The sequence below is a fragment of the Acomys minous genome (genome assembly GCF_964271855.1).
Source record: "Acomys minous genome assembly, chromosome: 2".
NCBI lineage: Eukaryota > Metazoa > Chordata > Mammalia > Rodentia > Muridae > Acomys > Acomys minous.
Window position 1 is genome coordinate 124,759,613 of NC_140484.1, and position 14,153 is coordinate 124,773,765.

The 14,153-nt window shown below is 39.0% G+C and overlaps 1 protein-coding gene across 30 annotated transcripts in view; it reads left to right on the forward strand.

Annotated features, from left to right (window-relative positions):
* DLG2 (discs large MAGUK scaffold protein 2) overlaps positions 1 to 14,153 on the forward strand; it is a gene marked incomplete at its 3' end in the record, with an annotated part of 1,901,401 nt that overhangs the window by 1,396,035 nt on the left and 491,213 nt on the right. For all 30 annotated transcript variants that reach the window (XM_084767719.1, XM_084767691.1, XM_084767717.1 and 27 more), the window contains one exon: positions 5,494 to 5,663. In XM_084767719.1, coding sequence (XP_084623845.1) covers positions 5,494 to 5,663 — 170 coding nt within the window. The remainder of the gene's footprint in view (positions 1 to 5,493; positions 5,664 to 14,153) is intronic.

Below are 14,153 nucleotides of genomic sequence, written 5' to 3' on the forward strand. Positions count from 1 at the left end.
GAACACTACCACAATTTTAAGTCAAATGTGAAGCACACTTTAATTAAATACTAGCCAGGGTAAAGGACTGTGCCCAGATCCATTTCTGGGTTCCCAGAATGGAGACAAGTCACATTTTGCTGAGGCTTACAAAGGCAAACACATAAGGCTACACATTTCCCACGAGGTCTAATCAGGGGCAAACATCCTGACATATTCGTGCAGATATATTTCTTACCTACGTACCTCCCACCTAAATGTGATCAAGCACGTCTGGTATAATACCGAGATTGCCCAGTGTAATACAGAGATCACTCAGATCGCGAGACCCACCCCTCAAAATGGCCACCAGGACGCGATACCAATGCAGCATACACAGGGTCTTCTAATACAAGCTCGACTTTCAGATCACAATCCTTCTGATGCAACGGGATTGAGAGTGACTCAGAGCTTCAAGGGCAGTGGGTTCATAAACGGAAGCGGGAGTTTTAGGTCACAGGAATGTCGATCTTTAGGCAGGTTGGGTGGAGGCTGGATCTTCAGGGAAGTTGTGGGTCACAGGAATGTCCATCTTCAGGCAGGTTGGGGTCCAGGAGGCTGTTTTATCTCAGAGGATCATTGGGAGTTAATTGAATCTAATCCCTCAGGTGGAGTTTCTGGAGACTGCTGGCAGGTCTAGTTTAGGGCAGAACACAGAAAGAAGTGAAGTCACCTGGAGGACAAGTTCTCACAGAACATTCACAGACCACAGCATTAGTTGCAGTATATACATTACATATAGAATATGGCATTCATTTTGCCCTTACACTGGTTCAAACAAACTTGCTTAGAGGAGCAAAAACACATTGCTTGTGATCTCCATAAACAATAGTCTCCGGTACCTCAGGAGAATCTGGGGAAGATTCTTACAGGTTAGAGGCATTTTGTTTTATGGATCTTTTAGGCACAGTAATTAAAACTTAAAACATAACGTTGGCTCCCTTGCTTTAATAAAAAAATTTTTACTTCTGCTATGTTCTCTTTTAAGCAAGTCACTCTGAACATGTTTTTACCTACTTATCTGTAACTTTCACACCTCCAGTGTTATATGTATCTACACCCACCAACTGGCTGATGACTCCTCTCCCCATCAATGGCTTTGCTTCTTTTCTTACGTGGAATCTAAAGAGACGATATGTCTTTACATTGCAGCTGGACTCAAATCCAGACTCCTCTTTGCTAGCCTTGTGTTTTATGTACTATATTAAAGGTACCTACTTTACCTCTGTATTCAGAAACAGCTGGGTGAGGCTGTTTTTTATTTATACATGTAACTAAATGATTAAAGATTCCACTGTATACAAAAGGAATTAAGTACTAGAGTTTGAATAGATATAGCCTCCAATTTTTTTTTCTACTGCTCCCTTCTATGAAGAGTAGTGGTCAAGCTATGATTAGTATTCTGAACATGGGGTGATGGTAAACCATGTTTTTTTATTACCATGAGATGACAAAATTAGCCACTCTCAAAGGACCAGCTGCTCCGGGGCGGCTGGCATCCCCGATGCATGCCTACATTCTCAAAACTATTTTAATTGGTAGTTTTCTGGATTTTGTTGTTGTTAGAGAGGAAGTGTATCGTGTAAACCTACTAAAACTATTCCATCTGTTCTGATGAAATAACATTGCTGTATATTAGTGAAATCTTCCATTTCAGGATTTTAAGGCTGCATGTTCACATAAAAGCAAAGGTTGTAATATCAGTTTCTTAAACAAACATATGAAGAATTATGGAAAAATACACTTAAAACTGCTCCCCATGCTTTTATATAATATACCCATGATAGACATATTTTGAATTGGTAGGCCTGATATACGTGAAATGGTACATCACACTAGATACAGTTTTTCTACTATAAAGGCTTAAGGGATCAAGGTATATCTTGGTACTAGATTACTTGCCAAGGATGCAGGAAGTCCTAAGCTTATCCACTCAGTACAGCAAAAAATAAATAAGTACAAATAGAAAGATGGAAGATAGGTAGAAGATTGATGGTGATGATCATGATGGTGATGATGAAGTTAGATGATAGGAAGGAAGAAAGAAAGAAAGAAAGAAAGAAAGAGAGAGAGACAGGAAGAAAGAAAAGAACCGAGAACAGGCCTGGATTCCACTTCTGGACGGTCAGTCTAAGCACTGCTTGCTTCCAGACAAGAATGGATAGACCTTGAGATGAAAGGTCCCATTTCCCTCTCAGGAATGGCTAAAGAACTTTAGGGTGAGGACCGTGTGCTAGTCAAGGCTCCCAGTCTCACCAGGGGACATGGAAATGATTTTCCACTGGGTGTTACAACTTAGCTCTTTTAGAATAAAATTCGCTGGTATCGGACAGCAGTGGAGCCTCTGGAGCTCCACAAGCTTATGATGACACCAAAGTGTTATAGCCTTTCGTGCTGTTCTAAGCATGGCACAGGAAGTGGGTGGAAGCCAGAGACCAGCCAAAAGGCAGGTCCAGTGAGACACAGGCCCAGCAGGCTCTACAGGTGCTTCACCCATGGAAGGCAGCTCTGCCATCCATGCCTTGACTGCTTTGACCAACAGTCAAGCCTCTGACATCCAGCTGCAATTCTTTCCCAGGATAAATGGGCTCTCTGACAGTCATGGTAGGGGAATGGTGGGATCAAATAAGAACAAGCCAGCCAAGCTTTATTTATAAACCTTGGGCAGTGGGGAGGGGTTTGTGGATGAGTATGTCTGATTCACTGGGGAGGATACTTAATCTACATGCAGTGGTACAGTACCTCATTTACATGCAGTAGCATGGGGTCCTATCACAAGAAGGAAAAACAGTACTTAATTATTCTATGGATAGGGAAGAACTTCTAGGCATGATTAAAGTCATTTGCCTAAGGTTAGTATCTCCTTAGCATAGTGTGGAAGGTACTTACAAAAATCTCCAGGTGCTTGCTAAACATGTTTTATCAGGAAAGGGTCAGGCCTGTAATCTTCCCTGAGGACTATGTGATGCTCCGTAGGGGACCTGGAGGTGCCTAGATCAGGGAAAGAGAGAACCCTGTTGAGAAAGGGGGATCATCAAAATAGACCAAGCTCAGTTGGCTATCCAGATATGCCAGACTTTGACCTCTCTAATAGTGTCCTACAATCCAATCTCTCCCCAAGCTGCCAGTATCTCTAATAAACTAAATGGGCTTGACTACTTATATTATTACTAATTTCCACAATAGACATTAGTCTGTTTCCACAAAGCTATTTTTTAAAAAACATTGTTAGGAATATTATACATTAATACATACTGCTCTGTCAACACATTCATTAGGAGTTTATTATATGCTTGGATCTATGGAAAGGCTTATGTGTATTTTGTCTAGTTTATTCCCTCAAACCTTCATAGTAGATATTACTATTATTAATGTATGTGGAGGCTTAGAGAGGTTGAGAAAATTACCCATATTTAAAAACTTAGATGAGGGAAATCCAACAATTAAATTTGAATTGCTATTTTTTTTCATATTCAACAAATACTTGCTAATGACTGTATCTCTTGGACAAAACTGGACATTGGAAGGAAAAAGTAAGGAATAGAAGTTGGTTATTGTACCCACATTGACTGTTGTGCCCAGATTGTGAGGACCTCAGAAGACCACCAAGGAGCCGATTCCAATGCAAATACACAAGGGTTGTTTCATTCAAACCCAAACAGGAGCTCACAACCATTAATGCAGCAGATCAGGATTGAGATCCCCAAGATCCAAGTCAGCAGGGTTTTTGTTGGGATTACAGCAAGGTTTAGAGAATTCCAGTTTCCAGAATTGTTAGTTCTCTGATTGATTGGCATTTTACCAATTAATGAGTAAAAGAACATGATTTATTGTGTCCGGGTGGCCAAACTATAATTGTTTTACTCAGCCTATTGAGCATATAAAGGGGGAGGAAATCCCCCTCAGTCACAGTCGTAGGGGAGAGGAGTAAGGGGAAAATGGGAGGGAGGGAGGAATGGGAGGATACAAGGGATGGGGTAACCATTGAGATGTAATAAGAATAAATTAATAAAATAAAATGTTTTTTAAAAAAGGAAAAAAAAAAGAAAAGTATATCTGAGTAATCTTCAGGTATTTACTGTTTAAATGTTGGTAGGGGTGACAGTTAAATGTTATCAGAGGTAGGTGGCCAGCAACTGTTGAATAGAAAATCTAGACCATGTGGTAATTTTCAGGTATTTACTGATTAGTCCATTGCTAGGGGTAATGGTTAAACATTATCAGAGGTGAGTGGTTGAAGCACATTTTTGTGGGTTTTTTTTTTCTTCTTTTTTGAAACTGTAGTTCATGTTGAGGTCATTTTCCATTAAAATGGAGCTTATTTTGTAGTAATGAGATAACACAGGCCTCGCACTAACCACATTCACTTCTCCTTGGACACTTTATGGAGAAGGAATTCAAAGATAACAAAGAGGACACAAGAGTATTGGGCAGGAGGCTATGAAAGTTACCTAGGAAAGAGGTGGTATTGACTTCAGGATGTAGCAGGGAAGATGGGAAAAAAATAATGACCTTGATAGCTACTACATGAGCTCTGTAGACTTTTCCGAATATAGATTGATGGAGGGAAGAAGGGATCGGGCAAGAATAGTTGCTCACCTTTGACTAGGATTAACAAGGTAACCTGAGATGGGGAATAGTAAAATGAATGGGCAGAGTGAAGAAATCTTTCTATCCGAAACCCTTGCTCCTAGCAGTGACTCATGTTCTAATAATTATCATAAAAAATAAACTAACTAGAAAGGAAGTCAAATGATTCCTCCCTGTGTGAAGACAGAAACAATTAACATATTGTATAATCCTTAGTCTTTTTTTAAAGGAAATGTCTTAGGCAGGATTATCTGAGGATCTCTTCGAGTTTCATTAAGTCTACGCTCCAATATTTATAATAGTGTGAGATGAATTCCAGGCAAAAGATATTTAAAGATAATTTGCCAACAAGCTAAACACACTGTTTTGCATTTTGTTCTTCTTCCTACATAGTCATATTTTTTCAGAGTCTCTACAGTTATTGTATAACACTTTTATATGTAGCGAGTTAAGAATTTTGCAAAGTTAAGTGATAAAATTACATCTGTTGTGTCTGTATAGTCTGCCATAGTAAGTTCAGAGAGGCCTTTAAATAATAACTTTCAGTCCAACCAACTAAGACAGTAAAAATAATGATGTCATTGACAGATATCTTAAAATGCAGGGCCTTCTACCTATGCCATATGCTATGGATTCCTACTAACACTACTATAGTTGGGTCTAAAAAGGAAACTGGCTAGCCTTGTGATCAGTGTGTGGAATGCTGGGTAGCCAAGGAACGTGAGCTTAACTTGACTTCTATTATGGTATGTAGGTAACTTTCTAAATTTGAAAATTTTTCAATCTCTCACGCCCTTGTCCCCTTGTTTACGTAGACAGTTGTAATGAAGTCTGCGCCGCAGGCTCCTAGCTACTGCTGAACCTTGCCTCCTTCCTCCCTTGCAGGGTCAATGATTGTATCTTGCGGGTGAACGAGGTTGACGTGTCAGAGGTTTCCCACAGTAAAGCAGTCGAAGCCCTCAAAGAAGCAGGGTCCATTGTGCGGCTCTATGTGCGCAGAAGACGACCCATCTTGGAGACTGTGGTGGAGATCAAGCTTTTCAAAGGGCCAAAAGGTAAGAAAACTCATACTGAGGTGCAAAATGGCAAAACCATCTCTCTGAAATTTACTCACTAGCCCACCCATAGTAGCCTTTAATTCTCTGACCGTCATTGCTTACCAGCAGGTTTGACACTCCATAATAGTGTTTGTTTTTTTTTTAATAGATGCCTCAAGGAAACCAAAACTCTACACACAAACTCACATGAGGAAAGCATATGTAGGAAATGGCATAAGTGATAATAATAACAAGCTCTACTTAATATTTTTTATGATTTTTAACAGACTGGCTCATTTTAACTTGGGAAGTATATTAATGCTTTCTCATATTTCAGATTCACATGGCAAATTCTCTAATATAACAATATATTAATGTAACTAACAATTAAAGATAATCTTTACTGGGGCTCAAGATATTACTAAACAGTTAGGAGAGCTTGCTGCACCTAGAAGGCCCAGCACCCACATCCGATGACTCCCAACGACATGTAAGTCTAGCTGCAAGAGATCACACACCCACACATGCCATTCGCTCATATGGACACACACACATGAATAAAATTAAATCTTCAAACACAACAATATTTTCCAATACTACATTATATTTCATAGTGTGATTTCTTTTAATTTTTATGTTTATATTTTTGCACTAAAATATATTAAATTTATATTAATTTCAATTTAACTATGATAATTAAATGTATATTTGACTTTATGTTTATATTGCGTGTTATAGCCAATAAGTACTACATTGGTTTTAACTTGGGGCAAACGAAGTTAGGCTTGCTTTAGGAAACTTTCACAGATGTCTATGGGCTTCTTTTCTGGTTCCAAGAAACTGAGTGAACAGTGAAATTAAATCATCATACTAATGTCATTTATAACACTGATATTAGCATTACTCAAATAGTATTCAGATGTTTCAGAAATTTTTAATAATTAGCTAAGACAACTAAATTGTTTGTTTGCTTGGTTTTTGGGACGGGGTTTCTTTGTACAGCCTTGGGTGTCCTGAAACTAACTCTATATACAAAGGCGGCCTCGAACTCACGGAGCTCTTGTGTGTCTCTCAAGTGCTCAGATAATAAGCATGCACCACCATCACCTAGCCTCACAATTAAATATTTTAGATTATGACTGGGTAATCATTAGACTGTTATAGTATTTTTATTTATAACCTATTTAATGTCTATGTGATTGGGGATAAAAAGCATTTCACCCTATCTGGTGAGCAGCATTAAGTGGTGTTTTCCGTCTTCAACACAAGAGCCAAACACACTAGAAAACTAGTTCAGCCATTTACTAGTGGAATTGCCTCATTAAATCCACATACTTAGTGTTATGCCGAGATTACCCAGATCACAAGACCCCCCAAAAAGACCACCAGGACTCGACACCCATGCAACAAACAAAGGGTCCTGTATTATGGGCTCAGAGCTTCAGATCACAATCCTTCCTGATGGAGCAGGATAGGAGAATGATACTGGAGCTTCAAGGGCAATGGGTTTATAAGGAAAAACTGTAATTAGGGGTGGGGGTCACAGGGAAGCAAGGACAAAACCATAAGCAGGGGTCGTGAGTCTCAGGAACACAGTCCTTTAGTCAGACTGGGTGGGGACCAGATCTCCAGGGAAAGCTGTGAGTCTCAGGAATGCAGACCTTCCAGCAGGTTGGGTCCAGGAGGCTGAATCTCCAGGGATCCTCGGGTGTTAATTGTGTCTTCCGGAGAGTGCTGCCAGGTTTAGTTTGTGGCAGTGTATGGTCTTTCCCAGAATGCAGGAAATAGTGGAATCACCTGGAGGACAACTTTCTTACAGACCATGGCATTAATTGTAGAATATAAATTACATATAGAATATGGCATTAATTTTGCCCCTACACTTAGTAAGACTAAATATATTTTAAAGAGCTTCAACACAGTAGAGAGAAATATAAACTCAAGGTCAGAGCAAGTAGATTGAAGCCCAGCTCTGCCCTTCACTAGCTGCCAGGCTTTGGATAGAGATGTTTTCTCACCTACGGAACACAATTAAAAATAATACTTGTTCTTGGACATACTAAGATGAATCCTTGAGATGGTTCACATATTTGGAATAAATCCTGACCACTCAGGAAATATTAGCTATGCATGCAGGTTATTTGAAATATTTTTTACTAAATATGGTAATGGGTTTTTAGCAATGTAATGAAAACACTTAGAGGTCCCTCCAGAGTTAAGTGCAGGTGCATTAGAATTCAAGTATGAATGAAGGTCTACCCTATCCATTTACTAAAATCATACCGGCAGTTTGCTTTTGAAAGCCAAACAAATGGAACATAGATTTTTTTTTCCTATTAAAAATACATATCCTATATAAATAATATGTGTCTATTTATACAACTCAGCCACAGCAATTATTCATCATTTCCCTAAGCAAAGGCTAATTTAAACACTCAGGAAAATATTGCCATTATTTTGCTGGCTTCCTGCTCTGAGTCACTGGATGACCTCCAGCTGCTCAGCAAAAAAGCGCTTAAAGGCTGTAGGAGCTGATGACCCACACTCCTTAATTTTACCAGGAACACATTTGCTGGATCTTTAATTTGACATTACGCCTCCTCCAACTCTTTTACTTCACGCTGAATTATTCTCTTCTTTGAGCCTGTTGTGGAGCAAGAACGACTCGTTACGTGGAGGAGGAAAATAAAAAGTGAGAGCCAATTAGCCCGGTGTGCAGGCAGTAACCCAGGGAACACACACAGGATGCAGAGAGGACCATCTGAGCCAGGGAAATCCTAGGGACAGCGTGTCATCCTGAAAGCTGGCTCTATGCAGCCTAGGAGGGAGTATGCTGAGCCAGTCATACATTTTGTTCTGGTTCTTTTTTAATAGGTCCAACTTGTTTCTCTAGACCAGTGGTTCTTAACCTCTGGGTTGCAACCCCCACGGGTGTGACGTATTATGTATTGATTCATAATAGTAGCAAAATTATAGTTATTAAGTAGCAATGAAATAGTTTTATGGTTGTGGTCAGCACAAAATGAGGAACTATATTAGAGTGCCACAGTATTAAGAAGGTTGAGAACCACTGGTCTATACGAAGCCTATTAGGTTGCAAGGAAAGAAAGTATTCCAGTCATCCTTGGAATTCTAGATGGCATTCCACTTGGAATGCCTCTCCCAGTCTCTGAATCTCATGAATAACTTATATTATTACAGTCTTTACTAAATCTGAAAATTATTGCTTTTTTTTCACTTTAGTATGTTATAATTCTTAATTTTAGAACTACAGTATTCCTGAAAAAGCAAACAAAGAATCTTCCACCATGATAAACTTGTGTCGTGGAAATGCTAATGCAATATTAAGGATGAAGATAAATGACTCTCCTTCCTCAAAAAGTTCTAATAAAAAAATAAATCAAAAGACAATCTATTAAGTGACGTCTGCAAGACAAAATGACATTGATTCTAGGCTGGAATTTGAGCCATGATTTTAATGGAGGTAGAGTGGCTGTGTGATTTTTCTTAGCCAGAAGAACCAAGACATTCCAGAGAACCGGAAACATTCCATGTGCACACAGTTCCCCATCTGGTCCCCTTTGGCCACATAGTTGACCAATAGTAAGCATCATCAGTATTCTAACCAATTAGATGTATTCAACTAAGTGTATTTAATATGTAGCTGTCTCTCTTTACAGTAACCTGATCCTTCAGTGCTTCAACAAATACTTATTAAACATTTGCTGTGTACATGACACAGTGAGACATGGACTCACAAAGAGAAGAGGTGACTATTGCTCCCAAAGAAATTATAGTTGGGCAAGGAAAACATCTATAATATAAACTGGGGAAAATAAGAAAGAATGTATGATATTGAGGGAGAACAGATTAGGTAATATGCCAAAGGAGGCAAAGACTACCCAAACTAACTCCTGAATTATAAGTTAAAATAGTCATGAAGCAAGATAGGAGAGTATTTCCAATACAAATAAAAGCATGACAACCCAAGATAGGAAAGATCTTCTTCTTATTGTCTTGTAGTTATGGCTAAGGTAAGTAGAGGACAGATCATACTTTGCTGGCTTAGTAATATTTAAAAGTTTGGAGTTACATAAATGCAGAGGGCTATAACATTTGAGCAGGTGATGGATATAGGATCATCATCTTTATCAACTCATTCTGGCTACTACAAAGAAAACAAGCAGAAAAGGCAAGAATGAAAACAAAGCCAAGTTAAACATGACTTGGAGGAGAGAATGGTGAAAACGGAGTTGAGTTGCATGTTGGAGATGTGTAACGTACATATAGTTGAATCTAGCTAATTGGTTAGAATGCTAATGCTTGCCATTTAACATTTATGTGGTCAAATAGGACCAGATAAGAAGCTGCACACACATGGAATGTTTCTCATTCTCTAGAAAGTTTTGACTCTTCTAGCTGAGATAAATCACACAGTAACCCCTTATTGGTAAACTATATGTGATATGTTCTACAGATGAGGCCCAGTTTTGTAAATTGGATGCTGTCCGTCAAATGAGAAAGACTACAGAGAAAGCCCTGTGGAAATGTGACTAGGAATTTGGGGACTTCTTGGAAGCCCATTGTGTATTTCTAATGAAATGTAAAAATGAGTTTCTCAACATGAAAATTTCCTCTTATCTTGTAGTTATAAGCGTGGCTGAAGACATGTGGGGTGCTTATATATTGTCAGTCTGTTGAGGAAAAATATAGGTAATCCTATATATAAAGTTGTGATTAAGCAGATCTATTTAGATTTTCCAAGAAATCAAAAATTAAAGGAAGAAACTCTGAGTGTGTAATGGGGTGTTTCAAGGAAAAAATTGATAATAAAAGGCCTCTAGTGGCTTTCCCAGAAAGCTCCCAGAAGTCCTCTTAATCTAAGCCAATCAAAGAAGTCTGGCATTAAACACTCATCAAGATCACTGGTCATTTTGGCCCAACCTAAGCAAATGCTCTGTGAGAGTTAGACAGCACACTTTTGTCATGCTGGCTTAAGTAAGACCATGGCCATGCATGTGAATAATATCCTTTGAGCACACCCACCATACTCCATCACCCTCCCCTCCTTTACCCATTCACCACCCCTTAATTTGTCCCCTTTGCTCTTCTAGACACTTTTGTTTCTACTGTCACACCCTATGTATATATGGTTTTATGTACCTGCATAAAAACTTAGACTGAAAAATGAAAGAAAATGGTATTTGTCTTTCAGAAACTGGCTTAATTCACTTAATGTGGTTATTTCTAGTTCCACCCATATTTCTGGAAATGACTTTGTTCGTACATGTGTATACATGCATGTATGTATGTATGTATGTATGTATATAAAATTTCTTTGATCCATTTCTATTCTGATACACACCTAGTTGATTCCCTAACTTGTTCATGTGAACAATGCTTCAGTGAACAGTGATGTATGTGCAAGTATCTCTAATGTGTTGACTTGGAATTCTTTGACTAAATATCCAGGAATGTTGGAGCTGGGTCATATGATAGAGCTGTTTTTAGTTTTTGAGGAACCCAGTGGTTTTTGTTAGTTACTCTTGTGAAAGATTTCCTTAAGGCTTAGTCAGAAAATTGAACATGTCAGTTGGGCGTGGTCACACACACCTTTAATCCCAGCACTTGGGAGGCAGAAGCAGGTAGATCACTGTGAGTTCGAGGCCAGCCTGGTCTACAAAGTGAGTCCAGGACAGCCAAGGCTACACAGAGAAACCCTGTCTCGAAAAACCAAAAGAAGAAGGAGGAGGAAGAGGAGGAGGAGGAGGAAGAGGAGGAGGAGGAGGAAGAGGAGGAGGAGGAGGAAGAGGAGGAGGAGGAGGAGGAGGAGGAGGAGGAGGAGAAGAAGAAGAAGAAGAAGAAGAAAAGAAAAAGGAAATAGAAGAAAATTGAACGTGTCAAAGATGGAACTTCATTGCTAAGTATGGATTTGTTTATGGATTTATTTTAAACAAATATTAACAAAAGTGAGAATGTAAATTTGTCTGTCTATATGGGCACATGGAGACTAAAAGGGAATATAAGTATCTTCCTCATGTACTTTCTACCTTATACTTTGAAACAGGGTCTCTCAGTGAACATGGAGATCACTGGTTTAGGTAGAGTAACTGCCAAGTGAACTTGAAGAATCCTCCTGTCTGCAATGCCCAGTTTCTATGCTGGGACACAGCTGCACACACCCAACACACCTGTCTCTGTGCATGGGTGCTAGAGATCTGAATTCAGGTTGTCCTAACTACACTATAGATACTTTGCTGAATAAGCCATGCTCCCAAATCGAATGAATGATCTTAAATACAATCCATTTTAGTTTCTTTACAAATGCCATATTTTTGCAGTTGCTGAGTTGTATGTCAGTACACACTGAAAATGCAATAACTTTTGTACACTGTTTTGCACAAGAAACCCATTGGATGAACAATTGCTGTGTACAGAATGCAGTCATTAAAGAAGTTACATTAAGGAAATTGCTAGGCATTTTAAAGTTGCCATGGGTCCTAAAACAAATGTTTTCTGTCTAGCTCTATACAAATTCGTTTGTATCCAAACTGAGCTAAATTGCATTGTGACTATGCTTTATGAAAATGTTCAGTGATGTTAAATGTATATATTTCTTCTTTAGTTCTTTTATCTCCATATAGTTAGTTTATGGAAATATATCCCTAAATATATTGAAAACTGACAGCATGTGATGTCTCCATCACACCAGTTTCCATTTGTGTTAATGGTTGCCTCTATCACCCAAAGTCAGTTTATTTTGGCTCCTTTTGCTTTGCTGTCTTTATTAGATCACCCTCCATATCAAAGCAAGTTACCAGCATAATCTGTCCACTCTTTACAATCTCTGCCACCATGATTATGAAGTGTGTGTCTCTACAGAGTCTTCTCTAACCTACTATAATAGACTCTCTTGCCAATCCCTTTATGGCTGCACCCACTGCTTTATTAATGGTTCCTCCTTGCTCATAAATTTCCAATGGCTCTTTTATTGTCTCTAGATAAGAGTCTATATTTCTCACTACAATATCCCATGCCTTTTGTGGTCTCCCTCACCTTTAGCCATGGATCTTGGTTTACCCATCCATCTCTGTTATTCTCCCTTTCTTATATCTTCTGATTCTTCTGCCTCTGAGACATTGCTCATCCCTTTACCACCTTTGGGATGCTTTCCTCTTCCATTTTGATGACTGTCTGTATCCTCTCCCGAAGAACCACTTCAGTGCCATCTCTACACAAAGCTATGGATAATATTTTCTGTCAAAAGTAGTCTTCTTCTAAAAAACAAAAACAAGACAAAAAAAAACTTTCATTCTTTCCTTTTCTCTCCATTCTTTCATTGCCAGGCTTCTCAACATCCCATAATACACAAGAAAGACAGATCTCAACAACGTGAATAAGGGAGATAAAGAAGCTGCTGACTCTAACAAGTAAAACAGTTAACCCAGTAGTTTCATAATCTTTTCCCTGGCCTACACTATATTGGAAGAATTTAGCAAAGCCTCTAAAGGGATGTAAATGAAAGTACAGTTTGTGGCTAAACTCTGCATAGGAACTGGTAAGAACTGAGAGAGAGAGAGCTGTACAGGAGTCAAAAGGATCGCTGAGGTGTGTGTGGCAAGACAGAAACAGAATAGCCAAGATACAAGGCTGCTGCGTAGGAACCCCCCAAGAGGGGGGAGCCCTCTTTCTGATACTCTGCTACTCATGGAAAGTTTATCTGGACAACAGATGGAATCAAAGCAGTGTTTTAAGCCTTCCACATGTTGCCTGCTAGTGCAATGGGCCCAAAACTAATTTCTACACTTAAGAGGATTTTAAATTAGTAAATGTGTTTCACAGTGTCTTTTCCGGGACAGATTTGTCATCCAACTTATCTAAAAATCAACTAGCCATGCAAACTGAGCACGTATAAGAGACACAGAACTTACTGAACATCCAACTGAAACGCACTTCAGCAGCTTTCCAATTTTACATAACAAGTTCTTTTGTTGTTGTTTTCTTATCAATTCTGGCTCTTCTCTCTACCTCTATTTTCTTTCCCTCTGATACCAACAAGGCCAAAATGACCTATACCCAGCATAGAAACTTCTAGAAATAAGTCATTTTGCAAGTTGATTATCATTATAGCTTGATATTTAGGGTAGAGGCCAAGAATTTCCTGTTTTAGCACATAGGGCATGTATCGCGAATCAGGATTTTAATTGAAAATTAAATGGACTATCCTTAACCCTTCTCCAGAGACTATATGCACTAAGATTATTCTCCTCTGTCACTGGGTAGCCCTGTTAGCAATACTGTGTGGCAAGGTCCACTGATTGTCACCTAATTTGAGTGCTGAGGCTAGAAAAGTTTGGGGTTTTCCATGATTCAGTTGTTTCTGATCAACTTACCACACCACAAAAGAAACCAAGCACAAAGTTTATGTGCTGGTTTGGTTGCCGGGACCCACCATTGACTGCATGAAAGGACACCATACATTCTTTCTATTTGTTGCCATGGGGTAAA